Below are 27,887 nucleotides of genomic sequence, written 5' to 3' on the forward strand. Positions count from 1 at the left end.
ATTGTGGACAGCACAGTACATCCTCTGAGGCAGGTGCTTGACAGAGGAGGAGAAATACTTTCCAAATACTGTGCACTGACCGCAAGGCAAGGAAACTGCAGCCTGGCAGATGCATTGGAAAACAAACAATCTGGCAATTATTCCACATGCCTGTCCAATTTGTTCTTGAATCAACATCTTCTCATATATTTACTATTGCTTAAAAAAAAAAAAAAAAGCCATTCAACCTGTCAAATTTTAATGATCAGTTTTTAAATGTGCAATTAATTGACATTTCTTCTGAGAAGCCCAGTATATACATGCACAACAGAAAGAAAACATTTGATATTTTCTGATGACATTTACAGCAGACATTAAGAAACAGTAGTAATGTCTAAAGGACGCTGCTTTAGAAAACGATGCGTCACTTTCATTGAAAAACAAATATCCAGTCGCAAAGAAATTCTAATTATAAAAATTGATCTTTTAGATTAGTAATGTACTGTTCAGGGTGACAATTTTAAATATTTTTTCAACGTATTCACTGAAGGTGACAAACTTCTTTCTAGTGTGGAGTAACAAATACATAAGGGTTTATTTACATGCACAGCACATTAAGGCATGTTTAATATTCCCTGCTTTTAAAAAAAAAAAAAAAACTAAAAAGGTATGTTGAAGCTCATCTGCAATAAACATTTCCCATGTAAAATATCTGACCCAAAACACAACCATATTAGTGGAATCGTCACGCTGTTTTGTGTCCACTTACACAAGATCAGTAAACGTTTTCAACATTTAAGAATGGCAAAGTGCAATAACTTTCTTTATCTGAATCACTCACTTATATCTATCACACCGAGATTTATTTATTGAATATTAGTCATTTAGAACACAGAGGTTTACAAGGTTTTTTGTAAATAATATTTTAGCTGTGAATGCTGTGTGCAAGAGATGCAGTCAAAGCTGCAGGTAACAAATTAACTATATTTATTAAACAGTGTAAGAAATGCAGACCCCTCCAAAAAAACAAACAAAAAAAAAACACACACAGTTTATAAGAATGGTCCACATTTATACATCCAGTACTTTAACTGCATGTGGAAACTCCTTACCTGCATGGATTCTTCAGAACCCAGATTCATAAATCAGACTCAAGTGCTTGTGTGAAATGAACTGCATTTATGTAATTCCATTGGGGAGGGGGGGAACAAAACAAAAAACAGTAGTTTGTGACAATGTCACACAATCTTTGTTCATTTCAACCCCCCTAGATCACCACAAATTATAACATCTGTATTCATAAAATAACTTTTTTTTTTTTTTTTTTTTACAATAAAACAAAGTCTTAAAAGAACAAGTTAAACATAAAATAGTTTTTACATTGCACATACACTGAGTTCTATACATCCAGAATCATCCTGACAAGTAGCAAGGTTATAGAATCTTTACTGAAACAAACAGAACAGTATTGGAATCGGTAACACTTTCTAATATTCAAGTGCAGTTCACTTGTGGACAAAAAAGAGTAGCATAGAATAACCCAACCACAATTCTCAAGCTGCAGAGCAAATTTAGCAACAAAGGGTTTGCACGTCTTCCTGAAGAAGGGTGGCTCACTGTGTGATTCAGTTTTGCTGGGGGTGCAGTTGCGTTAGACTGTACTAGTATTATGCCAGTTGCCTCTGAAACAAATTCTACCAAGAATCCAAAACCTGAAGTATTCATCAGGATAGGTCTGCTGTCTTTCCGAGTCAGGGAATGCTTTCTATCCAGCAGTACACTGGAAAACCAGTCATTTAAATGCTGAAATACTTGGCGTTTCAAACAGCTCTGCATTGCTGGCTCATGTTATTTGGTTGACTTAACAACCTACCATAAGGCACTATTTTAATCCATCAGTAAAACCTGCATATGATGGGCATTTTTTAATCCACAGAGAATTATGTACCATTCATATTATCGCGCTCCATGCATATTCTCCAATTCCTTGAAAATGCTAAATTGTTAAAGATTAATGAGAGACTTCAATAAAAAATAATAATGGTATTTTAAAAGATAACATATGGTCCAGTGCCATGTTTAATGCATTTATTCCTAAGGGTTATTTCAAATAGTTTAAAACACATGATGGTCATTTTGGGCTGTTGCTGCTTATTTGAGTCAACCTGAACCTTCCAGCTTCCAATTCCATTCCTTCCCAAATGGAAGTGAAGAACAGTCTCTTAGTCTTCAGGAGAAATGCTGTCAGTTCAGGGTCCTGTGTTGCTGTGTGATGGGGAGAAGGTAAGAATCATCCAGCTGATGACAAAGTAGAACAGGAACACTGGATACACAACCAAGGCTTTGCGATTCGGAGGCTGGCTGTCTGCCAAGAAGGCTGTGGATGCTGCAGGGAGAGAGCAAAGGGTATCTAAAGTAAAGAGGTATCAACTACCAACGCCACCACATTGGATCCGAAACACAATCCCCAGTCCCCCCCATCCTCAATTTATTATTATTTTTTTTATTTTTTTAATCTCTTGGCCAGTGTGTTGTTTCGGTTATAAACCTAAGAGTTTTTAAACAGCAGCATTGATCAAACAATGAACAATAGGCGTGCCATGTTATTGCTTTAGTACTCATTGTAATCTGAAGTGTTCATTTAAGCTTCGGAAAAGAACAATGAACTAAAACCATATTTTCCTCTTAATACTGTATAATAACTCCACCTACTGGACTAACATCAGATTACATCCTTACAGCCATGTGGACTGTACTTGTATAATACAAGTTCAACAGATGCATTGTTTGCTTACTACTGTACAATACTTGTCCATGTTTAAAAATAATAATAATACACTACTTACCAAACGTTGACCAACCAAACGATGCAACCACTACTATAAATCGAACAATAAAACTAGCTGTCCCGGTGCCCCCTAGTAGCACCAGCCTGCAGACAATCATTGCAACAGTCAGAGGCAGGATACAGTATCCCAGTACACACAGGCTCTGGAAGAACGAGCTGTGAAAAGAACACAATGGAAAAATTATGCCAGCGGAAAACACACTTGACTTGCATGCACTAGTTTAGTTCATGTAAAAAAAAAAAAAAGCAGTACTCACATAGTGCCTCCCAGCAACTTGGAATTTAACGTAATAATGACAGATCCAAACCATATAATAACAAACACTTCAGCAAACTGGGGCCCTCCATCTTCTTTGCTGTCTGCAGACCCCCCCTGTAGCATGCTGGAGACAGGAGGACAGGGAGTGTATCAAACCATGGCTCACACACACACACACACACACACACACACACACACACACACACACACACACACACATTCAGTAATATATTCATTCTTGAGATACAAGCCGAAAACATCAAGTCCCCTCAAGAAATCTGTAACATAACCTTTGATATGCAACAATATAGATAAAACAAAAACACTGGAGGTATTTATAGGTGTTTGATGGCATGACAACTACTTGTTATTGTTTATATTCAAATCCATGATTTATTCCTATATGATGGAATGGTGTTCTATATGTGACATTACTTTTACTTATATCTTATATATGATTTTTTACATAATATACCCATAGTAAACCATTCATATTAATATATAGTTTTAGAAAATGCCTTTGACTTACAGAGCTAATGTGACACAGAGCAGCAAAGGACCCCATAAGTCCCCTGCAAAAAAAACAAAAAATGTTACAGTGCAGTAGAGTTTATGTAAACCCCACAAACACACATTACTAACGTCAATGACACTGATTATAGTTGGTTTGTAATGCTGACAACAACTGAAGATCCAACAAACAGCATCATTGTAGGCAGTGCAATGTTACGGGGTAACTAAAAAATAAGTTTTAAAGCTTATGCTTACAGTCTCTAAGTAGTGTTGTGCTTTTCTTAGGATACATCACATGGCCAAACTTTTTTCCTACTGCCTTCAAATCTCTCAGCTGAAAAGACAGAGGAATCAATATTTAAACTTTTAAAATTACAATTTGTGAAATAACTACAGTATACATTTTAATCCATAAAGGTATTCAGTAATCTTAGCAGTATTCGTGGATTACAGGGCTCACCGGTTGATTTTCAGCACACTACTCATAATACATTTTATAAATAAAGCCCCTTAAGCAGTTATGTTGTACTGTTAACAGATTCCCATTACTTTCTCCCTTTTATATAAAAGTTGATTCTTTCCTGGCAGTAACAGACACTGAATGCAGCTTCTTTTTTTGAGGGCTGGTTTCAGTTTTGCTCAGTGCACAAAAATCCAAGAAGCTCAGTTCAGCATTTTCTATTAAATGGAACTTAAACCTAAAAAGCTCTCTTTGTGTCTAAAGAACATGATTTCTAAAGAGAGACGGGGCAGTCAAAACATTTTCACTGACTCAACAACAAGAGTCAGAAGAAATAGCGAATTCTAAACAAGTGCTTCTTTTCTCAACAGTCTTTTAGATGTCTAGCAGCCAAGTTCTGACCTGTTTCTCTTTTATTAACCCTCTCTATAACACGCATGGGCTTTGTGAAATTAATTTTTACCCAAACCAATTATAAATCAGGCTTTCTTTAACCGACTGACTGATCTTGATTACTGGAAACAGTGTCTTGAATCTCTTTTGGAGTCTTTGTTATTTCTTCAGGTAATTGGCAGGGTGGACTTCAGCTGCAGTAAAGAACTCACACAGTCTGGTCAAGTTGTTTATAACTTGATGCCGCAGAAGTGATGCTCCAGCATATACAGACACATGTAATACATTTTTTTTTTATATATTTGGTTTAAAGTGAAAATGTGTCACAAAAGGTTTTGAAAACAAAGACTTAAACTAATTTACTGTGACTCTCTGAAACAGATGTCCCCGAGAATGTAATCTCAAGCTTGCTATTGTTATACTACCATAACGTTTGGTTTAATTTACCCACTGAAAACCGTACTCTTTCCATTCTAGATAAATATGTAAACTCACAATGGTTTCTTTCACTGGTTCATCGAGTGTAGAGTACTCATCATCATGTGACAGAGACCCTACTGGAACTGTGATCTCTCCTTCCACAGGGATATCTCCAGAGATGGACACATCAGACAGCCCTGCAAACTGCAAAAAATAAACAAATAAACAACACACACTTTTTTTTTTTTTTTTGCATCATACAATTAGTTGCAGGAGAAATCAAAGAAAGATTACCCACATTAACTATGATGAAACAGCTGCAGTGTCTTATGCACACAAATAAATATAGTGAGAACAGAAATATATATTAGTGCAGGGGTCTCCAACTCTGGTCCTGGAGAGCTATTGTGGCTGCTGGTTTTCATTTAATTCAATCTGTTACTTAAATGAACCAATTACTGGCTTAATTAGTCAAGATTAACAGGTAATCCATATCTTTAGCCACTGATGATGTAAAGACACCTATAAAACCTGCAGGATAGGGGTTCTCCAGGACCAGGGTTGCAGACCCCTGTATTAGTGTATATATATTAAAAAAATAAAATAAATATTTATTTATATTATATATATATATATATATATATATATATATATATATATAGATATATAGATATCTATATATATATATATCTATATATATATATATATATATTTCTCACAAAGGCAAATGCAATGATACTACCATTATGGTGGTAACCATTGTGCAATTCAATTCAAGTAATATGTATCACGATATACATACATACATACATACAAAACCCTACCACTGAAAATGTACAGTTTTACTTTACCAAAATGTGCTTACTGGCAGTAAGTAGAACTGGATTTGTATATCAGAGCCACAGGGTCCATCCACCCTGACTGGCTTGTGTCTATTAAATACCCCCCCGGATTCCCATGTGACAGTACCGGCCACTGTCACATGGGAATCCAGTGACGTGGAATGAATGCTGTTCGGCATGCTCACCTGGCTGCACTCTCTCCATTAACAACATAATAACCCTGTGCGGCTTAAGTGTACTGCAGCACCTCCTTCGACAACTTTGAACCCAAATACATTTAGTGTGTTGTCCATAAACAAATACAGCCTCTCAATGCAGATGACTCTGTGTCAACAACGTGTATAACCAGCATATTCTATGCCTATTACAAACAGGAGGAAAGGGGGGGGGGTAAAATAAACATGCCTAATACTGTCTATGGACCACACTCCAGAAATTATAAACAAAGAAACACTTCATAGACATCTTCATAGGCCTATTCACACACGTACAGCAACGACAAACAAGCTCGTATTTTAAATATCGCACATTTAAAACCGCCATAAACCAAACAGCTAACTCCTGGCTGCAACCAGACACCCTCTCGCTTGATCAGGGCACGCTCCCGAGAAGAGAAATATGAAATAAATTATATTGTTCTCACCAAGGGTTTACTTGCTTCGTCCACTTCCGACATCTTCGCTCATTAGAAGCAACGTGGAGACAAACACACAGACGACAACAGTCAGCGACACCGCCCCTTTCGGTCGAAGGATTTAAACGTCTGCAAATTGGGACTTTTGTCAAGAAAAAAAAAAAATACTGCAGTACAGCATCCCAGCCACAAGGAGGCGCTCCGCCAAAGGCAGTGTGACGAAATTTAGGCCAGGGTTAAATTTTAATTTAATGCTTTGTTTACACAACAAAATATTTACATTGCAGTGCAAGAGACAAAGAAAATAAAACAGCACATTTACAATTGTTGGTTGCCAGGGGTCAAAAATATAATAATAATAATAATAATAATAATAATAATAATAAATAATAATAATAATATAAAGTCCCCTTTTAACTAATATTGATATTTTTTTAAATAAAAAAATTTATTTCGTCTCCAAAAGGTGTGCGAAAACACACGGAATTGCATCATAACGTATGTATCACACAGTTAAGATAAATTTTTTTTTTTTTTTCACTCAAAAACATTTTTGTGCACATGTACATGTCGGCCCAATTCGTTATGCCACGGTAGAGTAAAATTTGTACGTGCAATATGTAAGAGCGATTAATACCCCCCCCCCCCCCCCCCATTTAAAAATGAAATTGCACTGGACGTTTTTTTATGTCATTGAAAACACCATACACGAATACCCACTGACGCTTTAAAAAGTAACGTATGATTACAACATAAGTCTTTATTTCTGCTTTTCGTGAAATCCACTGACATTGCACTATCTCGGCTGCGGCAGTATGTCATTCGCAAGACCGAGCAGGTGGACCAAGCGCACCACATTCCAACCCAGGATGTATCATGGGCCCTGGACTCTATTATTACTTGCGTTATCCTTAATGCATTGCTACGCGATGCTAACGACACTGTGCAAGTTAAAAGGAGTCAGCAAGTTTATGTGAAGGGTATTGCTAGTGCTTTTCCTCCCTGTCTTGGCGTCAGGCTGCACAGCCGAGGAAATCTTGGAAAAGCGCCGCTGCGGCTTTAAGACCGGGTGCGGATGTGTCCGGGGGAGGTCTGTCTCCATGCCCAGCCTGAATTTTGTATTCCGATAAGGAAATTCACAATAAGGAAATCCCTGAGTAGCACAATCTGTGGAGATCATTCACAGATGTACAGGGGTATCTAAACAGATCTCGTTACACCACGCATGAGGGAGCAGTTACACGTTTCAGCGCTCCAGCTTGCATATTATTGTCCTACAAAATAAACCCTAGATGACATGTGCGCGCGGCTGTAAAGAGGTATTTATTTTTTTTTTTTTTTTGCAATTCCAGCTCAATGTCTGAGAACTGATTGGAATTCATCGTCACTGTGGAAAGCTTGGTCAGTGCACGGCAACAGCACCACAATGCCTTAAATCGATCCGCTGCGCGAGAGGGATACACCTTTGCAGAGCCCCTGGGCGCGAGCTCACAGCTGGATACTGGCTGTATTTGGGATTTGATAATATACAGAAGTGTGGATGTAAAAACAGCCCGAAAGCTGCTGGTCAGACTGTATCGAGGAGGTGTGTCGTGCTGTTTTGGTAGAGGCTACATTTAAAGCACACATATTAAGAATTAATCATGGGGCATCCTCCGCTGGAGTTCAGTGACTGCTACCTAGACAGCCCAGATTTCAGGGAGAGACTCAAATGTTACGAGGAGGAACTGGGTCGGACTAGCCGGTTCCTGAAGGAAGTGATCAAGGATGGCAATAACGTTATCAGCACCATTAAAAGTAAGTGCTGTACGTTGCAATAGTTCTTTCTTAACTGCGTATCATAAGCCTCCTGTCACACGAGGAGCTTTGTGTTTGTTCTTTCCTATATTGCACTTGTTTTGTATTGGCATGTATGTCGTGTGCTTGCTTACAGTACATATTCCTATCCTATTTCTCTTGTTATCAGCAATCAGTAGCATGCACATGATATTAACAATATGCAATCATCCTCCTGCCTTTGGTGCAGCTATAATTTTGATTTAATCCCAGACCAAGGTGTGTTAACTGGGATGTTGATATCCTTATGTCATAAACTTTTTCCTTGTGCCATTGATGTAGTTCTATTGCAGGGGTGCACAGATCAGTAAGGCCAGGGTCTGGACTCCTCTGGGTTTATACATGTCATTAAATAATAACCTGATTAGACCTGAAAGGATGTTAAATAGATTCCATGAGGTAATTTAGAGTGTAGATAGAACAGACCTGTGGTACTTGATCTTGATGTGAAAATAAATAACCCCCCACATTTGATACTTCCAAATGTAATTAACGTTTAAGAGATCCACACATCCCTCACTGTTTCAGCGACAGTAAGAGGACTGCTATCCTGTAAGTACTGTGCAGTCTCATTAAAGGTGTAAGTACTGTGCAGTCTCATTAAAGGTGAAAGTACTGTGCAGTCTCATTAAAGGTGAAAGTACTGTGCAGTCTCATTAAAGGTGAGTGGCAGTGTCAACTGGTAAAGTGCTGAACAGAACCTACAGACGATCGCTGAGGTCCATTGGGAAATTACTAGAAATGAGCCCTTAATTGCAAAAGATACCATGATGTTCATACTGTTTCACAGCATAAAAAGGTAACAGCACTTTGTGAGGTATGTGGGCTGTAAGTACTGTGTAAAGGTGTGGATAAACCCTCAACCCTTATGAAGACAGCTGTCAGAAAAGACTGCAGAAGCACTGAGGGACCTGTGAATGCTCGTCATACCTCAGCAACTTGGGCCAAAGACAGGTTTGACGCATGGGGAAGAAAGACACAGCTTAGCTGCAGCAAACCTAGTGCAGAAATGACTGCAAGCTGTTACCATGATCACCACCACCAATACCACATGCTATTACTGCAACAACTAGCAAAATACCCACCCAAACTCTAGACCAACATAATTACCACATCTCCGTCTCCACTTCATATACAGTAAGTTACCTGATTCCAAGGAGATTGTATATGATAAGTGAGTACCTGCGCCAGGCAGACTACTGTTGCACTGTAAGGCAACAGTACTGAGGGTGAAGGTGTTTTACTGCACAGCACCTGGAGCACTCCAGGAGAAGGTATTGGAGTGAAGTCACAGGAGACAGGGACAGGTTTGCACAGTGGAACCATAGGAGTAATCCAGAGGGGTGGGGAAGACGGGCAGCTGCCCTGGGGACAGGGAGACCGGAGTGAAGGGGTATTCAATAGTGTGGAAGACACAGATGAATAGATCGCGAGCCTCCCTGAGAATATGCATGGGTAGTACTGTCTGATGCTGTCAGTGGGGGTTGTCAGTAGTGATTGTGGTATTGCTCACTGAATTATGGCATAGTATAGACACCTGGCAAACAGACAGACAACCAAAAATGGGGTTATGATTTCACATTGCCCTGCACAGCGCCCCATGCTATAAACTGCAGTAATTCAGTAACTTGTGAATACAACCTACTGTACAGGACATAGACACATCACAAGCCAATATTCAGGATATAGAGGACATACAGTACCTGTGGCTGGAGGTTCAGGACAGCAAGCAGCGGTGAAACTATGGTTAACTTAGAGTTGTAATTGCGGTCTTAATCAGCAAGTACTGTACAGTTTAGGTCAGGCCCTTCTAAATGTGGAGCTGTCAATGGATTGGGAATTGACATGTTGGTCTATGTGGTCTAGTTTTGCAGTGAAAGTATATTGCTGTAATAACCCGGTTTAACCACGTCTGAGCTGTATTTAAGTACACTTGGGTTTTGATGCTTACGGCAGTTCTTTGAATGAATGCTGCTGGTTTGGAAGTTTAAAGGCAAGGTAATGTTCAAGTTGGAAATGTGCACAGTTGTGCAATACCATGCCGGCACTGATTTTCACACTAGTCTTCCATGCTTCACAACTCAATGACCTAACCATTATTTCACTGTTATGTTAGTTTCCTGCATTAGCTTTTTACCAAATGATGGTGATCTTCACACTTGGTTTTAAATGAACACAGTGTTCCTGGCAGTGGTTTTATTGGTTAGACTTTACACTGGCAGATTTTTCAGTGTTGCTGTGTCTGAATAATTATGGACCTGTGACCTAGATCCATCTTAATCAGTTTAGTTTTCATTTCAGACATTTACATTTGAAACTGCAAAGAGTCTGCAGTGCTCATAGTGTAGAGATTGAGTTTATTCTGAGCCTTTAAGCAGTGGTTCCCAATCCTGGTCCTGGGATCCCCCTGTGTCTGCTGGTTTTCATTCCAAATGAGCTCTCATTTACTTAACTAGACCCTTAATTGAACAGATCATTTGCTTTGTTACACATTTTTAATTGTTTTCAGCTCTTAAACAGTTGCATATTTCAAGTCAGCTATAAAATGTTATAAGTAACTTGAACTCTGCAACTGTTTAAGAGCTGAAAACAATTTAAAAGGTCTGATTAAGCAAATGGTCAGTTCAATTAAGCATCTAGTCAAGTAACTGAGAGCTCAGTTGGAACGCAAACCAGCAGACACAGTGTGAACCACTGCCCTAGAGAGAACGGTTACTGAGTTTAAGAGCACCACAGACTCATCTGTTGGCATGTGCTGCTTTCCGGGCTTGCAGTGCCCACTATTCTTGTAAGCTGAAAGGCATGCTGCAGATAATTGGTTCTTAGTAACACGCAGACTTGATAGGAACAAGTAACTCCCACCAGACCAAACGTTATCGCTGTGTTCATAGTGTACCCTCACCCAGGCCCCTGGGGCAGTGTTGATAAAGCGCTAACAGAACATACAAGCTGCTCTGCAGGCAGCAGATAAACAGCACTTTCAGTGTAAAATTACAATGTTTATCAGGTTTAGGTTTTAAAGAACAGCCTCTTTGTGAACGTTCACTTCCCTGAAAACAGGGAAGTGCATTAACTAGGCAGCAGCTGCGCTGCATATCCCATTGCTGTACAGTATGTGTGTACAGTTCCAGTGTCTGCTGCAGAATTACAGTACCTGTGCGAGATGCCCTCTGGGAACCTGCAAAGCATCTTTACCCTCCTCCTTGCTCAGCAGCTTTTCCATTGACCTTATTCCACTGCTGCCTCTGTATTATCCACTTGCAATGTCCATCTCTGTTACACTTGTTGCAACTGGTTTGTTGCTCCACATGTGGCATTTGTGCTCCAGGCATTTTTCTTTTTCATTATTTATTTCCAGAAATACAGGTTGTCTTTGTTTGGTTATTGTTAGCTACTGCACTATAGTTACTGGTGTCTGTTCCTATTTGTAATAGCTTTAATTCTTGCCTTCATGCAGCATCAATGTAAAACAGCAACACACACACCATGCAGAACCCTTATTGAAATTCTCCTTTACCCTGATACTGAGAACAGTGTCTGTGGTTAGTGGGTTTGTGAGCTGAATGCATTTGATCAATCTTTTTTCCATTGGATATAGAAGAGAAGTGGGAGTCAAAGTGAGCTAATCAGGTCACCATTACTGAACGCAGAAGTTGAATTGGTGATGTATGTGTTTATTTTCTTGTTATCCTCACCAAGCAGCTGACCACCTAACCTCGCCTCTGTCTGACCTGCCTTGAGCAGGCATGATTGATCCTTGAATGATCTCGATGTTTTGGATGGAGAAAATAATGACTTTTTGTGTGTGTTTGCGTTACTATAGTAATACACACAAAGGCAGTGTCTGATAGGGACAGTATTTGCTCTGTGAGGTCCTCTTTTCATTGTGCCCAGCTCAATGCTTATTAGATTGCATAACATTGCATTAAGCAATCCAGTTTTAAAACTAAGCCTAGTTAACCTATCAAGGCATGTTGGCACAGCACCAGCGCCAAATAGGCACTAGAGTACAATGCATGCTGGGATGGACATGATGTTGTTTTCACAGATTTCTGAGCAGAGTGGCGTGACTGTATACCGTAGGTGTGTCTTTTAAACAGGGCTGTCAGGCTTCAATGGAATGAGGAAGCTTGTCCAATGGCAGGTTCCCTTTGGCAAGCTCAAAGCCAAGTAAAGACAGATACAGTGGAAAATCAGCACAAAACTGGTCCCTTTACAGGTGTCTTCCAGTAAAAGTGAACACTAATGCTGATTGTGTGTGCAGCTATCACAAGTCTCTTGATTTATGGTTCTATCCTCCTGTTATACCTCAGAAACATTTAATTATACATAATGTACTGTGCATGTACTTCTTCCACTTTACACCGTAATGTAGCATTTTACCTCATGTTTAAAAACCAGTCTATCCGAGACACCATTCCCCCTGCATTATTACATTATGACCCCGGGGGGATGCTTGGTTTTTATTCACATACCCATTTTAGCTTAAATAGCTGTTTTGAGCAGCAGTTTCCTCAGCGTTTCAGAGCTAGTCTGTCCTGTAAATACATGCTAAGTTACATAATAAGTATTATAATAACACATGTGGAATTTTGTATTTGTTGACATGCAAACCAGGTGGAGTGTCCAGTCAGTCAGGAGCCTGGCCTACCGCAGCAGTGAAGCCTGCTTGTATTTTTGTAAATATTCACACACCCACTCCCATATTCATTCTCATACGAGGAGAGGCAGAGCTGAGTATGTGTTTTCTCACAAATTCTAGTTTTGTTCCTACTTCCATTATTTCTACACCAGTAAAGCAAAGTTGTGCAGTATGAGAGTCCATGCATCATTACCTGTTGTAGGATTGCTTCATCCACGATTCTAAACACTCAGTCTGAAAGGTAATAATATTGCTGTAAGAATAATATGTTCAAAAAAAAAAAAAAATGAAAGCGACAGAAGTTTCAGATACGTTTTTCATCAGTGTATGAGGTAATTATCTGAGCTTCGCTTGGCTTATCGTCTTATCTTTGCGGTTTGGTGGTTTTCACTTTGTAACCAACAGCAGTGCATGATTCAGCAGGTATTCCTACTGTGTAAATTTATATCAGTGTTAAAAACTTTAAAACTGATTTCTGTTGACATGCCAGACATGAAAAATGTTTTTTTTTTTTTTTTTCTGGAAATTAGAGAAACCTGTTTTGCTTATGACCACAGAGTAAAGTTTCAGTACTTTCTTCATTTATATGCGCTGCCCAGAACTAATGTAATACTTGGAGCCCTTCCATAACCCTCCAGGGCTGGTGGGCTGATCATTTTATACCCAGAGCATCACAATAGCAGACAAAAACGTAAAACAGCCTTGAGCAAGTTGGTTTTTAAATTATTTTTGTGTTTGTTCTTGGCCGCTACCTAGACAAAGCTGCAGGATCACAGAAATCATTTTAACTGCATGAAATGGAGTTGCTCTGCTTCTCTTTAAATATACACTCATTACACCAAATAAGACTATTACACTAAATAAGCTAGTTTTCATAGTATTGGTTCACAAAAGAACTAACTTTGGACCAGTTGAATAACACCATGCTTTCATGTTATAAAGTCAGTACTGTATTTTTAGCAGCACACCTTTTTATTACTCAAATACAGTATACATTATATCACATGCCTATGGCTATCAGCAGTGTGGAATCATGTAGTTCCATTGGGTTCAGCTGGTTTATTTCACCAGGATAAGAACCCTTGATCACAGATAAGTGTTCTGGCAGGGTTGCTTGTTGGGCAAGTCCAGTACTTGGATTTTAGCACCTTTGTCTTGCAGTAGATGAAACCAAGAACCTGCTTGTTTCTCACTGTACAGCAGATAAATGCAGTGGAAAATTACCATGAGTCATGTATAGGGTTTTATAATACTCTCGGGCGTGAATGATAAGCCAGTGCAGCAGCACAGTGCACTACGGCATTTGCAGTAAGGCATGATACTATAATAAATAATTAACTTACAGGTGATTTTGCACTCAGGTTAATAATCATTGCCATTGAAACAATCACACCCCGCAGCTAGCACCAGCTACTACTCGGCTGTTTGTTGATAATCTGATTAGGAAGATGGGCATTCATCAAAGCTCTCTTGAATGTAGAAAACTGGTTGGAAATACTGAACCAAAAGAAAAAGCTTAGACCTATATCCCTACTTGCTTATTTTTAAAGATCCCCCTCCCGTGATAATGCTTTCAGAGTGTGCAATTATCTTAGTAAAGCTAGAGCTGAATCTTAAGTGCAGGAAATAGAGCTGGCTAACAGTGGCACCATTTGGCCCTTTCTATTATTACTTACCCAGCCATGGCACTTTCCATGAGAAGAACCTACAGTAGTACAGCATAGTGACTGTACACAGTTCATGTGTGTGAAAACCAGCTTAATAGTTAAGAAGAACTTTAAATGTTTTAAATGCCATCGCATCCATTTTGCCACGTCATTTGCACAGTATATAAAATGTAAAAACAGGAATGAGAAACAAGCTGAACCAGTGTGTGCTCCCAATTCCTCTTTCAAAATTTCAGATTGAGTCATGCTCTTTACTGTGGTATTGATTGCTTGAGTGGGGCATAATATGTTTTTTTCACATGGTAATACATGTATAATAATAATAATAATAATAAATGCCATCCATATGAATCCCAACGGAACAGAAATTCAATCATGTTATTTGAAAGTGTTAATCAAAACCTCTCTTTCACTGTGTTATGTTTCCTGCATACTGTACAGTGAAACACCAATCAGTGTGCCAGTATACCGCGCAACTCGTAAAGTCCCACATAATCTGCTGTATTGTAGTAAGTGAATGTTAGTAACGGGTATTAATAAAGGCTGCTGTAACGGGATTACCGTAGAGTTAAAAGATGGTGGTATTTAGTGTTACTGGAGAGAGGCTGGGGGAGGGCACAGTGATGTCATTGTTTTGACAGCAGCGTCCCATGGAGCTCGCTGAGCAGCCATATTCCATTCCATATTTCATCCCTCCCCCCCCCCCCTTTTCCACCACAATCGAGTGGTTATACCCAGTACAAGGGCTTTCATTGTGATATGAGTTAATGGAGTCAGTTCATGCTTTGGACATAGTCTCCATTTTAAGTGTAGGCCAGATTGTGTGCATTTGCATACTGGAGAGCTGTTGAAAGTGTGGCCGTGCTCGTTCTTGGCTATTTAAACAGCGTTATCACCATTAAATTGGTAAAGAGCCACGAGCCACGAAAGCAGAAATGGGTGGCTTTTATTCATATAATTGCAGAAGTGCCTAAATCTTGGTTGTTACTCAGTTTTGATGGATGGGACTATTTATATTACATTTACCGTTGCTAATTACAGTACTAGAACATATTGGCAGCTGCTGAGATTAAAGCAGACTGAAGCAGACTCCTGGATATGCACAGTGACTGCTGTACTGTGTCGAGTTACGCAGAAGCACAGCAATATATTTGTCTTAATGAAGTGACCACACTCTATTGATACACTACTGGGATGCATGGTGTGTCTACCTCATAGCTCACTATCTCAGTTATACACACTACATGATAAAAAGTGTTATACTGCAAGGTAAAATGAATAAATTGGGAATAGTTCTAGCTGGCTTAATGCTGACACTGTACTATTGCTGTTAAATCTTCATCTAAGACACAAGTCATGGAAAAGAGAAATCTACTGCATCATCACATTTACAGAAAATGCAAGATTGTATTTAAAAAAAAAAAAAAATTAAACCTCCATGGAACTTCATGACTCATAAGCTGCAAATTTTCTTTAAACAAACTCACTTGCAATAGAATTACATCATCTCCAGGCTGAAGGTTTTTTTTTTGTTGTTTTTTTTTTGCTTGCTTGCACTGACCAGGTGCAGGAAAGCTGTCTTATCAAGAGCCTGAACTGTAACACAGAACTTTCTTACAGAATTAGGAATGAGGAATCCCACAAGGCCCCTGATCTCCACCTGTAGCCCTGTCTGGTGGTTGGCCCAAGGGGAGACATTGACCTGCCACTGGCTGTTGAATTGAATCCATGGCAGAAACGTTTACATTGAGCAAAGAAGCCAGACTCCCTGCACAGTCTGAGCAAAACTTACTTTGCAATGGCTTACAGGAAGGTTTACATATCAGAGCCTGGGAATGATCTGACTGCATCTTCCCGTTTGGATGAACACTGAAATCGAGATCTTCAGCTATATTGTATCTGTGTACCAAGGATCTGAAACTTTCACTCTAACTCCTACTTCAAGGACAGAAGGGGATGAGGGAAACAAACATCTTTTTTTCTTAAATAATGGTGTATAGCTATGCCTTTAAAGTGCTACTGCTTCTGCAGGGTACACTACAGTCCTACTCAAAGAAACACATGTAAGTATTCACACTGACGTTATCTTCCAACATACCAGTCGTTTCCATACAGTATAACATCTGAATACAAACAAAATAATGAGTCGAGCCAGTGTTGCAACACACAGGACAGAGGAAATCCTTTACAGATCTGTCACTTCGCTTTTCCTTTTCTATTTAACCCTCAGGTTCTTTTCAGAGAAAAGAAACGCAGAAACTGGTACCAGCACCAGTGTGTACAGGAGACACAATGCAGTTCGAGGGAGTGGCACAGGAGCAGCATGATGTCTACTACATTTAAATGTAGCCCACTATTATAGTATGTTTCCCTGACTGTTACACTTACAGACATTCACCTCCGCACTGATTATACGTTACTGTTTTTGGAGTGGATGGTCGGTTTTACAAAGGTAAAAACTAACGTAGTTGGCATTTAGAAAAACAAGAACAGAAACATGGTGCACGTGAGCTTACTGTCAGCATTTGTAAATATAAGGATGTTATTGCATTCATAAACCAGCACCAGATGTATCAATTTGCTTCACATGGACCATTATGTAAAGCAAAATGACACCAATTCAGCTGCAACCAAACTAAAAAAAGAAATATGAGAAGGAGAGGCCTTCCTCGGGAAGTTCCTGTGGTGCGAAGTAGATAGCTGTGGAGGCAGATAAAATGACCTTCCTACTCTAGAAGAACACACAATGAACCTGCTGCATTCATCACCAAAATAGAGCGCTTCAAAAAATACTTTTGGATTCAGCTGGAAGTGGAAACACATTGCAGTTCAAACCATATGGTAACATCAAAAGAAACGCCAGCAGTTATGTGACGACACTGTCCTGTTGATAAAGTGGAATTTCTGGGATTTGCTGTTGCAAGGCCTGATTGTGATTCTGCTTGACATAAGTGAACATCTTTCAGAGAGAAATATTCACACGTTTCTCCCCAGAGACTTCTTCTGGAGAACAGCTGAGAAGCTGGGGTTTCATGTAATCTTAGGAAACATTTGCTCTCCAGATACACTAGTGTAGCTTACAGTACCAAAGGGAGAAAACATCTCCACTGCGTGTTTGAAATGCAGGGTGAGGGAGTGGACCATTCCAAGGGTCAGCGTTAACATGATGCCACAGTTGGCTTTCATGGTCTAAACTGGGTGCAACACAGACGAAAGATCAACTAAATATGAGGAGATGTTTTGATGGCAAACAGGTCTGTCCTCTGAGTGTAGTTCTGAGAGCGCTTGCATGTAGATGTACAGACAAGAATGCAGTTATTTGTGACGCTCATGTAGACATAACTTTCTTGTAAACACATTTCTTTCTGTCAGGTTGCAGTATGCTTGCTTCTCTGAATTTGACAATGTTTATGCACGTACTCTCTGTAGTGAACAATATGCAGAAAACACTGATTTTACAAACACATGTACAGTAGCAGGGACATTGTTAGTCGTAAAGAAGGGTAGTGGAGGCACCTTTCTGTGTTTGGGATAGCCCGAAAATGCAGTCTGATGCTTGGTAATAAACAGAAGGCATTTTGGGAAACTCCTTTTATGCTGTCATCGTTCTTAAATATACACATCATTCCAGAGTAAGCTTTGTTTCACCGTCAGGAACAGATACTGGGAAGGCGGAGATATGCTGAACGATTTGAATCTGCCTTTGGTCTGCAGTCAAGATGCACACACAGCCTAATATATATATATATATATATATATGTGTGTGTGTGTGTGTGTGTGTGTGTGTATATATATATATATATATATGTATATATATATATATATATATATATATATATATATATATAATATATATATATGAGTTCTGAAATCCCATCATGTTTTGTAATATGTAATTCATTTAATTAGAATACTTAACTAGGAACAGCTGGAAATCTGTGAAACCTTATAATTCAAATTTAAATAAAACCTTTCATTCACTTTTCAGTTTCACCACCTGGGACTTGAATGCTAAATTCGCTGTTCCTGGCCGTATTGCAGACTTGAATTAAGTTAAACATTTGACAACAAACAGTGACAGGCTGGGGCCATCAAACATGCATTGCATTAAATAACTGGAACACAGCAAGGTTCTATTTAGCTCAGGTTTAGAACTTCTCCACAGCCTAACATGACCTAAACGCTTCAGTGTTATATATAATGACCCAGAGACCTGCCTGCCTGCCGGCCGGAACATACACATAGCTGCAGTACCGCTATTAACTGTACTGCTACAAACTGCACCTCTTCTTGTGAACTCTGGTTTACCAGTGTTTTATTTCCATGCTGAGATGGTGTTTGATCTGCAGCTTTTGTTTTGGAAGCTGAAATGGGGCCTACAAAGGGGTGGGTCTGTCACAAAGCCAGGGCCTGTCTGTATCCACAGTCTGCTTTGAACCATTCTGAAGGCAGATTCTTTGTGGGGGCCCTGGTACGGCATCCAGCAAAGCTGCAGAGATGTTCCCCAAGGATGCCGAGCCACTTTAATCTCAGGCTTGTTTTTCAAGAAGCCCTGGGTGAGATGTGATCTGTGTTTAGGCGCCTCCCTAATTGTCAGCCCACTCCGGAGTGTAACTAAAAGCATGATTCTTCACCCTGGTTCCGATTCTGCTGTGGATGTTCCCAGCTCTGGTCCTTGAGGTTCATTCGTCCGGGGTTTTTTAAATTAGTTAAGTGACCCTTCGCAGGTTCATACAGCAGTATTCACTGGGGTGATTTCTAGTTGTGTCTTTGCTAGAGCAGAATTGTTCTTGTACTGTCGATGGTGTCCGTTTAGCTGCAAGACTGCAGTGTGGTCCACAGCGTCTGTAGCTTTGGTGAAGCAGACACGTAACAACCTCTGCTCTTCTCTCTTCAGACTACTCGCTGGCTGTTCAGAAGTTCTCTCAAACCCTGCAGTGTTTCCAGTTCGACTTCATCGGGGACTCGCTGACTGATGATGAGATCAATATCGGTAGGTCCAATGCTTTCCCGTTTTCTTTTTCAAAGGATCTCAGTTTCCTGTGCAGGAACGGGCAGTAGCAGCCCCTCACTACGGCTCAATTGGAATACAGATAAACTTGTGTTTGTACACATGGAAGCTCTGTGCAGTCTGTTGAGAAAAATGTGAATGCTGTATACACTGGGCCAGCTAGAGATTGATCATGTTCAAATGGCAAGTTCACACAAACAGTTTTTGCACAGTAAAAAGTAGCAGTCTGAAAGTTTTTAATACTTTATTGAAAGCATTCATTTATCATTTTCAGATTTCTTCATCTACACAACCTTGGTGCAGTTACCATGTACCATTGTTCCATGCCCTGTATATCCCACCTGAGGTTTTGCAATACAAAGCTCTTAAAAGTATAGGAAGCTAGCTGAATCACTATTAGGCAAACCGTCTGTGTTGTTAGTGAAGTGAATTAACATTAATCCCTGTAAGGCTGTGTTGAAAGTTAGTTTACTAACCATGTGCATTTTCCTTGTAAAACAGTATACATTGGAAGAACCTGAGCCCTGAATACAACAGTTGTTTTTTAGGTGTCATTTGATAATTGGGTGCTAAATCAACAGTCTTGAGTTTCAGGAAATGCAACTGTTTGTTGTGTGATACTTCACCCCCCAGGATGTGTTCAGTTTTTTTGGCCGTGCTGAAAAGGCTAGAGTTTTTGCTTGTTGTTTTTTCTTTCTCAGTTCTGTAGCCTTGTTGCTGTCTTTAGTCCAACAGTAAATCTTTTGCCTGTGTAACCCCACTTTGAGGCAGAACATCCTGTTAAAATTACAGAAGGCTATCAATCTGCCATGTGCATAATCTTTAGTGTACTGAAAATGCTGCGTTTCAAATCACATTTTTATATCTCTTTCAAATTCACAATATGAAGGATTTAAAATACATTAGTTAGCATTGCAATTAGTTATATTTGTAATAGCTCTTATAATTATAGTTGGGCTATAGCACTAAAACTGGATGGAATTACCAGTTGGTCTTGATTAACCCAGATTTTGCTTTTAAATAGAGCAAAGTACATGGTTCTTTATGTAAATCTGTGCCTGCCAGTATTTATTGTTCATGATTGCTGTAATCTTTCTGTTTTTCCAGCTGAGTCTTTCCGGGAGTTTGCTGGGTTGCTGCAGGAGGTGGAAGATGAAAGGATGATGCTGGTAAGAACACCAGTGCAACAAAGTCAACAAGACTTCGAACTGAAATCCGTTGAGGAAACGGCATCGCTGTTCTTTCCTCAGAATCCGCCTCATTAGCCTTGTAATACTGAAGAACTCGCCTTGTGGGTTTAGTGCCTCCTCCTGGCAGTTTGTTCAGCTTAGGAGCATCACGGCTGTCCTCTTTTGGGGGGTGGGTGGGTGGGGGGGCGGGGGGGGGAGTAGCGTTGCAGGCTTGCTCTAGGTTTAGGATCCAAATATAAGAGGACAATGACCTCTAACAGTCGATTGTCACAGTCTGACTGGGGTTCTTCAGCGAAGTGAGACGCTCCGTCAAGTGGTATTTAGCCACCTAGCAAGTCCCACCATAAATCGTGTTCCAGTCACTGCACACCTGTGTTTGGGGAACAGCTTGGCAGCCCCGCATTGCAGTGTGTATGTAAAAATGGCCTTTCTGCTGGAGTATGATTAGATCAGTTTTTTTTCAGGGCTCTTGCTGTACAGTAATGTTTACAATGCTGCAGCTCCCCCGATTCTAATGTTCGGTACACTAATTCAGGTTACCTAAAATCTGCCTATTATAAGGCAACAGGGAGACAGCTGCAGCAATGCCTGCTCCTATCTGTGTGATTTATAATCCTCATAAGGTCAGTGCCAGCGTGCAGGGTTTCTGTTATTTTTTCTGGTTGATTTAATCCAGGGATGAATTGATGATGCTTTTCAAGTTTGCCCCGGCAGATAGAGATGATTTATATACTATAGTATACTATAATCGCCCTTCTAATAATGAATTAAGACTTCCTAGTAGAAACAGTGACTCATTAGATGTGGTAAGGTTATGCTTTCTACCACTTTCATTCTGGGCAGTGGACCATTTGTGTGATTCAGTTTTTCTGTTTTTCCACTGCATTGAGGAGCTTGGCTCAGAAATTCCACAATCAGTCACAGCTCTGCTCTTATCATTCTTGGCGCACACACACACACACACACACTGTAGCTGCCACCTGGCCCGGGAGTGACAGAACAGCAGAGTTCCATTGCCAAGGTTACCAGTGAGGGGATCTCCTTGGCTGCAACACGTTCCATGACTCTCTCACAGTCTTGGTATAGACCCCACACCAGAGCCAGCCAGCAGATTTTTACTCCCTTACCCATATAGATTCTGTTTGAATGGATTTTACTGTTGTTTTGATGTGACAATGTGATAATGTCTATTGTGTTAAAGACACAACATCAAACAGCATATCCTTATAGCTTTTAAAAAATGCTAGATAACAAAACAAGCAATGAATGTGATTAAATAAAAAAAGATTTGGAAGTTTTGGCATAAAATAATTGAACAGTATTATTGTTTTTTGTAACCCTGGGGTGCATTTCATTTTAGTACAGTACTGCATGTGTATGTGAGCTTCTGGTTCAGTAATATTTTTCTTTCACATTTGCAGGTTCAGAACGCTTGCGACTTGCTGATCAAGCCCTTGGAGAAATTTCGAAAGGAGCAAATAGGAGTCACGAAGGTAGGTACTTACTGTATCTTGCACTGCCCTTGAGAGTGCAAACTACAACTGTACGTCTCCTGTGTTGATTGTTGGAGACTGAAAAATGAAAGTGGCTGTGTTGTGATGAGCTTAAGAAACAGGCAAACAGATCTCGCTCAGTCTAACTGGACAAGTCTAAAGGACCCTGTTCTGGTGCCAGCATCATCAGGCTAAATAGGCTCTATATTCTTTTTATTAATACAGCCATATGTTTGTTGTCGTTCGAGTCTGTGGTCCTATGTAGCAGTGGGATTAAAAGAACTACAAGTTCTTCATTGCGATTATGACTCTAAATGAGAAACAATGACACAGTTTTGTTTAATGTAGGAGTGGAGCTCCGATAGTTCGCTGGTGTTGTGTTACAGGGGCTGGGCCTGTGACCAGATGAAACATGGGCGTCACGCTGAGTGCATTATTATCATCCTGGAGCCACACCAGCTCCATCTGGAGGTGGTTTAGTTCATTAAGAGCTGGGTGAGGTTCCAGGATAATAATTGGGAAAGCACATAGCTTGTGGCCTTAAAGCTGATGAGCTGTATTAAGGAATGTTTCATTTTGAAACCAGACTAGCCAAATACATTTGTTTGTTTTTTCTACCCCGAGAAAAAGGGCTATATGTTGTATTTTTGTAGTTTTTGTATGTAGAAGTACTGTAATGCTGAAGTGAGTGGCATTATAGGGATTCTACATGATAGATTTCTGTTTAATGAAATAATGTCATAGAAAGAATAAGCAAGGGTTACATATCAAAAGCTGACAGGCATGTTTTGATACCTAGCAACTAACTGGTTTTGTGAAGTTTGCTCAGAACAAGTCTGCTGTGTAAAAACTATGTTACTTTAAAGTGTGAGTGAGCTATTCCTGCATTTACTCAAAAGCACCCTGAAAACGAAGAATCCCAGTTATATAAATGCTCGGTTTCACACTCTCGTGCTCTCTGTGCAGTGCCTGGAGAGTCCTGTAGATGGTGTAGGAAGTCCACCCTCACAAAACAAATGAAATTAGCTTGCTTGATCAGAGGACGTTATGATACCAATGGAAGAGTCTGCAGCTGTGCAATCTGCCGCTGGCAGCCCAGAACTGGTTCCAGATGGCAGCGCTTTCCTCTTCAAACAAACATTCATGCCAAACACAACCTTAGAGCTAGGCAAAGTGGGGATTGGCACATGCACTTCAGACATAGTGTACTGGTCATAAAGGTGTTGATTTACATATCACTTCAATACTGCTCATAGATGAGATAATAAATTAAACTGTTGAGCTGAAACCTGCTTTCCATTGGTTCATTTTTATATATATTTTTTACTTTGCAGTAACATGTTTTTTTTGCCTGATTTAATCTGGGTTATTCTATTCTGTACAATTATTATTATTATTATTATTATTATTATTATTATTATTTATTATTATTATTAACAGAAGTACTAAGCTGTCTTGCACTTTAATCTCTCTGTTCACTCACATGGCTCACCAATGCACCTCTGGAGTCATTTCAAACTCTCTGTTCTGTAACAGTGTTTATTCTCAGTGCAGAACTTCCTCATTCTCTGACCTCTGCACTACTGTATATTCCTGCTCAGTCTCTCTGCCGTTACATCACAAAGGGGCTGCTGCACTGACTCCCTGCTCCACTTCCAGCCCCTCTGCTGCTTGTGATTCTGAACCCTGGCCCTTTCACCAGGGGGTGGAGGTCCATGATAGAAGCACTCAGCTGCACTCGCCAGATCATGATTTGGGAAAAACCCACCAGCGGTGAAGCGCAACGGTTGCTGGGATTCTGAGGCATTGAGTGGAACATAAAATACTCAGCATGGCCAGGCAGGCTAATGGTTAATGCAGGTTTAACGGCCAGCATTTTAATCTGGCATTCTTTACTGTACTCTGAGTGCTTTAGAGTTAACAGCAGACCTAAACCAGCTTCATACAGCCTACAGGTCAAGCACCAGTGCTGCAGAAACATTTGGTTTTGGCACAGACTCCAGCCCACCTGCACACACTCGCTCACATTCTTGTGGTGATTAGAGAATGGGTTTGTTTGCTGGTATAGAGGGCTTTACGCTTACAAGGGCTTTACGCTTACAATGGCTGATGGGCTCCTGCATTACTGGAAACCAAAGCCAGGACCGAGTGCCATAATGAACTATTAGGATAATAAACTGAAGACTTAGCTGTCCTCAGAAAAAAATGCGTTCCCTGAAATGAAATGATTAAAGCGTTTACGTAGCAAAGTTTCTTCCAGACTCAAGCTGGACTGTTTTAGTTTGATTAGCAGCGACTAAACAGCGGTTCTGTAAACCTCCTATCAGTGTTCTCACTGCCGCCCGCTTACAGCAGAGAAGATCAGGAAGATCATCCCAACTTTGCAGCGAGTATTACAAAATCCTGGGAGGTCGTATTGGCCTGTACTGCCAGGCAGTGATGGTTTTACGAGCCTTTCGGCAGAGAAACTGTATAAAATTGACTCAATAAGTAGGTCAGAGGGGATAGAGCATCACTCACCAGATTCTGTATGCCAGACCTCCCTCTGCTCGTTCTGCCAAGGGCTCAGTCCAACTAATACTGCCAAAGCTAATCAACTGCAGATCATCTGCACAGAGCTGCTGGGAACAGTAGATATGTGAGTGCAATACTGTCCCGAGTCTCTGGCAGAGAGGGCAGGAGCCAGCTGGAATGTAGGAGGCTCTGCAGGATGGAAGAATATTGAAGACAGAACGCTTTTAAACCATTTCTGTCCTGCAAAACTGTTAATCTTGCTGTCGCGGCCGTTTACACAATTATACTTAAGCCAGCAGAAATAGTCCTTGTGTGAAGCCCTTATTTGTCACAATGACAGGGTAATATGTTGTTGCTGAGGATCTGCTCACAGTCTTGTGCTATACGGGAATGAGTTAGCACAGTTCCACAGGTTACGGGGAAGTTCTTGAAATTGCACCTTTTTGTGTTTTTTATTGTAAAAATAAAATTTTAGATTTATTGTAGTTACAGTGTCATTGCATCGCCAGTAGAAGACCATTGCAATTGGGTTTTGCAAAATTACAACAATATAAATGTGTTTTGATTTTTGATACTTTTTTTAAAGGTGAAGTTAAAAATAAAAGTGAAATTGCAGCTTGTGGGAACTAACTGCAGTAAACGTGCTATACCCTTTTTGATTGGGCCCACTAACGCAATGAAAAACAAATGGAAATTGTGTCCCCCTTTGAGCAAGCATTATAGAATGAACAAAACTGTTTAAAAGTAACAACAAAGCAATTAAAAAAGCATTCTGAATGAATCTAGTGTCGGGTGCCTCTGATTTATGGTTTAAGCATTTTGACGCTGGATACATATTTAGTTGTAGTTAACTAAACTTGAGCCCCCTTGGTCACTGCAGTTTAAGTAAGGAGGTCAGATTGTAGTGTCTATCGTCTCACCACTGATAACAGAAATACTTTCAGTTCCCATTGGTTTTGTTTCATCAGATATGAAGAAGAAAAAAAATCAAAGCTAGAGGTATCTTGTGGTTCAAGGTAGATTTTCCAGAGTATATAAAAAGTTTACACAAATATCCACTCGCTAGCTATTGATCTGTCTGCGTGGGTGTCTCTCCATCCCAGACCCGTCCGGTATACTGCTATCTGATTACAGTGTCTGCCTTGTTTCTTTATTTCAGGAAATTAAGAAGAAGTTTGACAAGGAGAGCGAAAAGTTTTATTCTCAACTGGACAAAAATTTACATTTATCTTCCAAGAAGAAGGAGTCACATTTACAAGAAGTGAGTAATAATGTCAACCCGAAGGCTTAGCAAATGAATGCAAAGCTAATCTACTAGGAACCACTGGACCGATCTTGTTGAGTTGAGATTCTGTTCTGTGAGCTGTGGATTAGGGTGATGGTGACGCTTTCTTTGTACGCGTTACTTACAGCAAAGGGAGCGGGGGGGGGGGGGTCTTCAAAAGCTACATTTCTCTGTTTATAGTTGATGTTGTGTGGAAATATTTTCCCTGTTTATTACCTACATGACGTGACCAACTGAAAACGCTCCATGTTTGTCCTGTTTCAACTTCAGGCAGATGAGCAGCTGGACAGAGAGAAGCTGAGCTTCTATGAGTCGTCTGTGGACTATGTGTACCAGATCCAGCAGGTGCAGGACAGGAAGAAGTTCGATTTGGTGGAGCCCGTAAGCGCCCTTCCTCCCTCTCTGTTAATGAGTGTCCATCGTGTTCACTGTTTGTGCTGGTCTGGGAGGTCTTGTGAGTGGAGCACCTCTTTTCCAGATGTCTGCTGCTGTGTTGTTCATGGTAAACTGGACCGTCTCCACACAGCGTACATTGACATTGGAGAAATAAGAGATGAGCAGAACACTGGCCCACTGCATTCAAATTCATTTTCATCAGGGGTTCACAGCCAGTATGCTGTATGCTATCCACACTGCTGAGTGTGTGTCTTAAGGTGTGGGGTTCAAACTCACCCCTGTCTTTTCTTCTGACAGCTAAGATACATTTTGACAGGTGGATGTCGAGTTCTTCCACCAGGAGCTGCAGCAAATCTTTTTCCTCAGAAACGCTTCTTAGATTACAGGACACGCCAGTGACGTCACAGCCTTATTACACACACTTACATGGTAGTAATAAGATTATACGCTTCACCATGCTCTATGGGTGTTACAATTCTCCATATACTACTACTACTACTACTACTAATAATAATAATAATAATAATAATAATAATAATAATAATAATAATAATAATAATAATAATAATAATAATAATATATAGATAGATGGATAGATAGATAGTTAACACTAATATTAATCTATTTGTTTATTTATATTTCTGCTGTAGGTGTTGGCCTTTCTTCATAGTCTGTTTACATTAAACAACCTCACAGTGGAAATGACTCAGGATTTCATGCCCTACAAACAGGAGCTCCAACTCAGCTTACAGAACGTGAGTAAACTGCACACTGGGGACCATGCACTGCCCAGCACAGCAGCAGAGCCTGAGACAGAGATAGGGACCGTGCACTGAACACAGCAACACAGCCTGAGACAGAGATAGGGACCGTGCACTGAACACAGCAGCAGAGCCTGAGACAGAGATAGGGACCGTGCACTGAACACAGCAGCAGAGCCTGAGACAGAGATAGGGACCGTGCACTGAACACAGCAGCAGAGCCTGAGACAGAGATAGGGACCGTGCACTGAACACAGCAGCAGAGCCTGAGACAGAGATAGGGACCGTGCACTGAACACAGCAGCAGAGCCAGAGACAGAGATAGGGACCGTGCACTGAACACAGCAGCAGAGCCTGAGACAGAGATAGGGACCGTGCACTGAACACAGCAGCAGAGCCTGAGACAGAGATAGGGACCGTGCACTGAACACAGCAGCAGAGCCTGAGACAGAGATAGGGACCGTGCACTGAACACAGCAGCAGAGCCTGAGACAGAGATAGGGACCGTGCACTGAACACAGCAGCAGAGCCTGAGACAGAGATAGGGACCGTGCACTGAACACAGCAGCAGAGCCTGAGACAGAGATAGGGACCGTGCACTGAACACAGCAGCAGAGCCTGAGACAGAGATAGGGACCGTGCACCAGCAACACAGCCTGCACACTGAACACAGCAGCAGAGCCTGAGACAGAGATAGGGACCGTGCACTGAACACAGCAGCAGAGCCTGAGACAGAGATAGGGA

At 40.5% G+C, this 27,887-nt stretch overlaps 2 protein-coding genes across 3 annotated transcripts in view; one reads left to right on the plus strand and one right to left on the minus strand.

Moving 5' to 3' along the window:
• Window positions 1–229: 229 nt before the first annotated feature.
• Window positions 230–6,437, minus strand: LOC121295850 (protein YIPF6-like). Its single transcript, XM_041220948.1, has 7 exons — window positions 6,358–6,437; window positions 4,948–5,076; window positions 3,855–3,933; window positions 3,616–3,658; window positions 3,085–3,210; window positions 2,826–2,983; window positions 230–2,365 (listed from the first exon to the last, which is right to left on the minus strand). The coding sequence occupies exons 1-7, from the start codon at window positions 6,388–6,390 to the stop codon at window positions 2,229–2,231; spliced, it is 705 nt and encodes a 234-aa protein (XP_041076882.1). The 5' UTR covers window positions 6,391–6,437; the 3' UTR covers window positions 230–2,228.
• A 771-nt stretch (window positions 6,438–7,208) lies between these two features.
• The window catches only part of LOC121295568 (oligophrenin-1-like), a 39,394-nt gene continuing 18,715 nt past the window's right edge, over window positions 7,209–27,887 (plus strand). For both annotated transcript variants that reach the window (XM_041220352.1, XM_041220353.1), the window contains exons 1-7: window positions 7,209–8,145; window positions 19,391–19,486; window positions 20,612–20,673; window positions 22,116–22,187; window positions 25,861–25,962; window positions 26,257–26,367; window positions 27,033–27,137. In XM_041220352.1, coding sequence (XP_041076286.1) covers window positions 7,992–8,145; window positions 19,391–19,486; window positions 20,612–20,673; window positions 22,116–22,187; window positions 25,861–25,962; window positions 26,257–26,367; window positions 27,033–27,137 — 702 coding nt within the window. In that variant the 5' untranslated portion in view covers window positions 7,209–7,991. The remainder of the gene's footprint in view (window positions 8,146–19,390; window positions 19,487–20,611; window positions 20,674–22,115; window positions 22,188–25,860; window positions 25,963–26,256; window positions 26,368–27,032; window positions 27,138–27,887) is intronic.

Source organism: Polyodon spathula, chromosome 20 (genome assembly GCF_017654505.1).
Source record: "Polyodon spathula isolate WHYD16114869_AA chromosome 20, ASM1765450v1, whole genome shotgun sequence".
NCBI lineage: Eukaryota > Metazoa > Chordata > Actinopteri > Acipenseriformes > Polyodontidae > Polyodon > Polyodon spathula.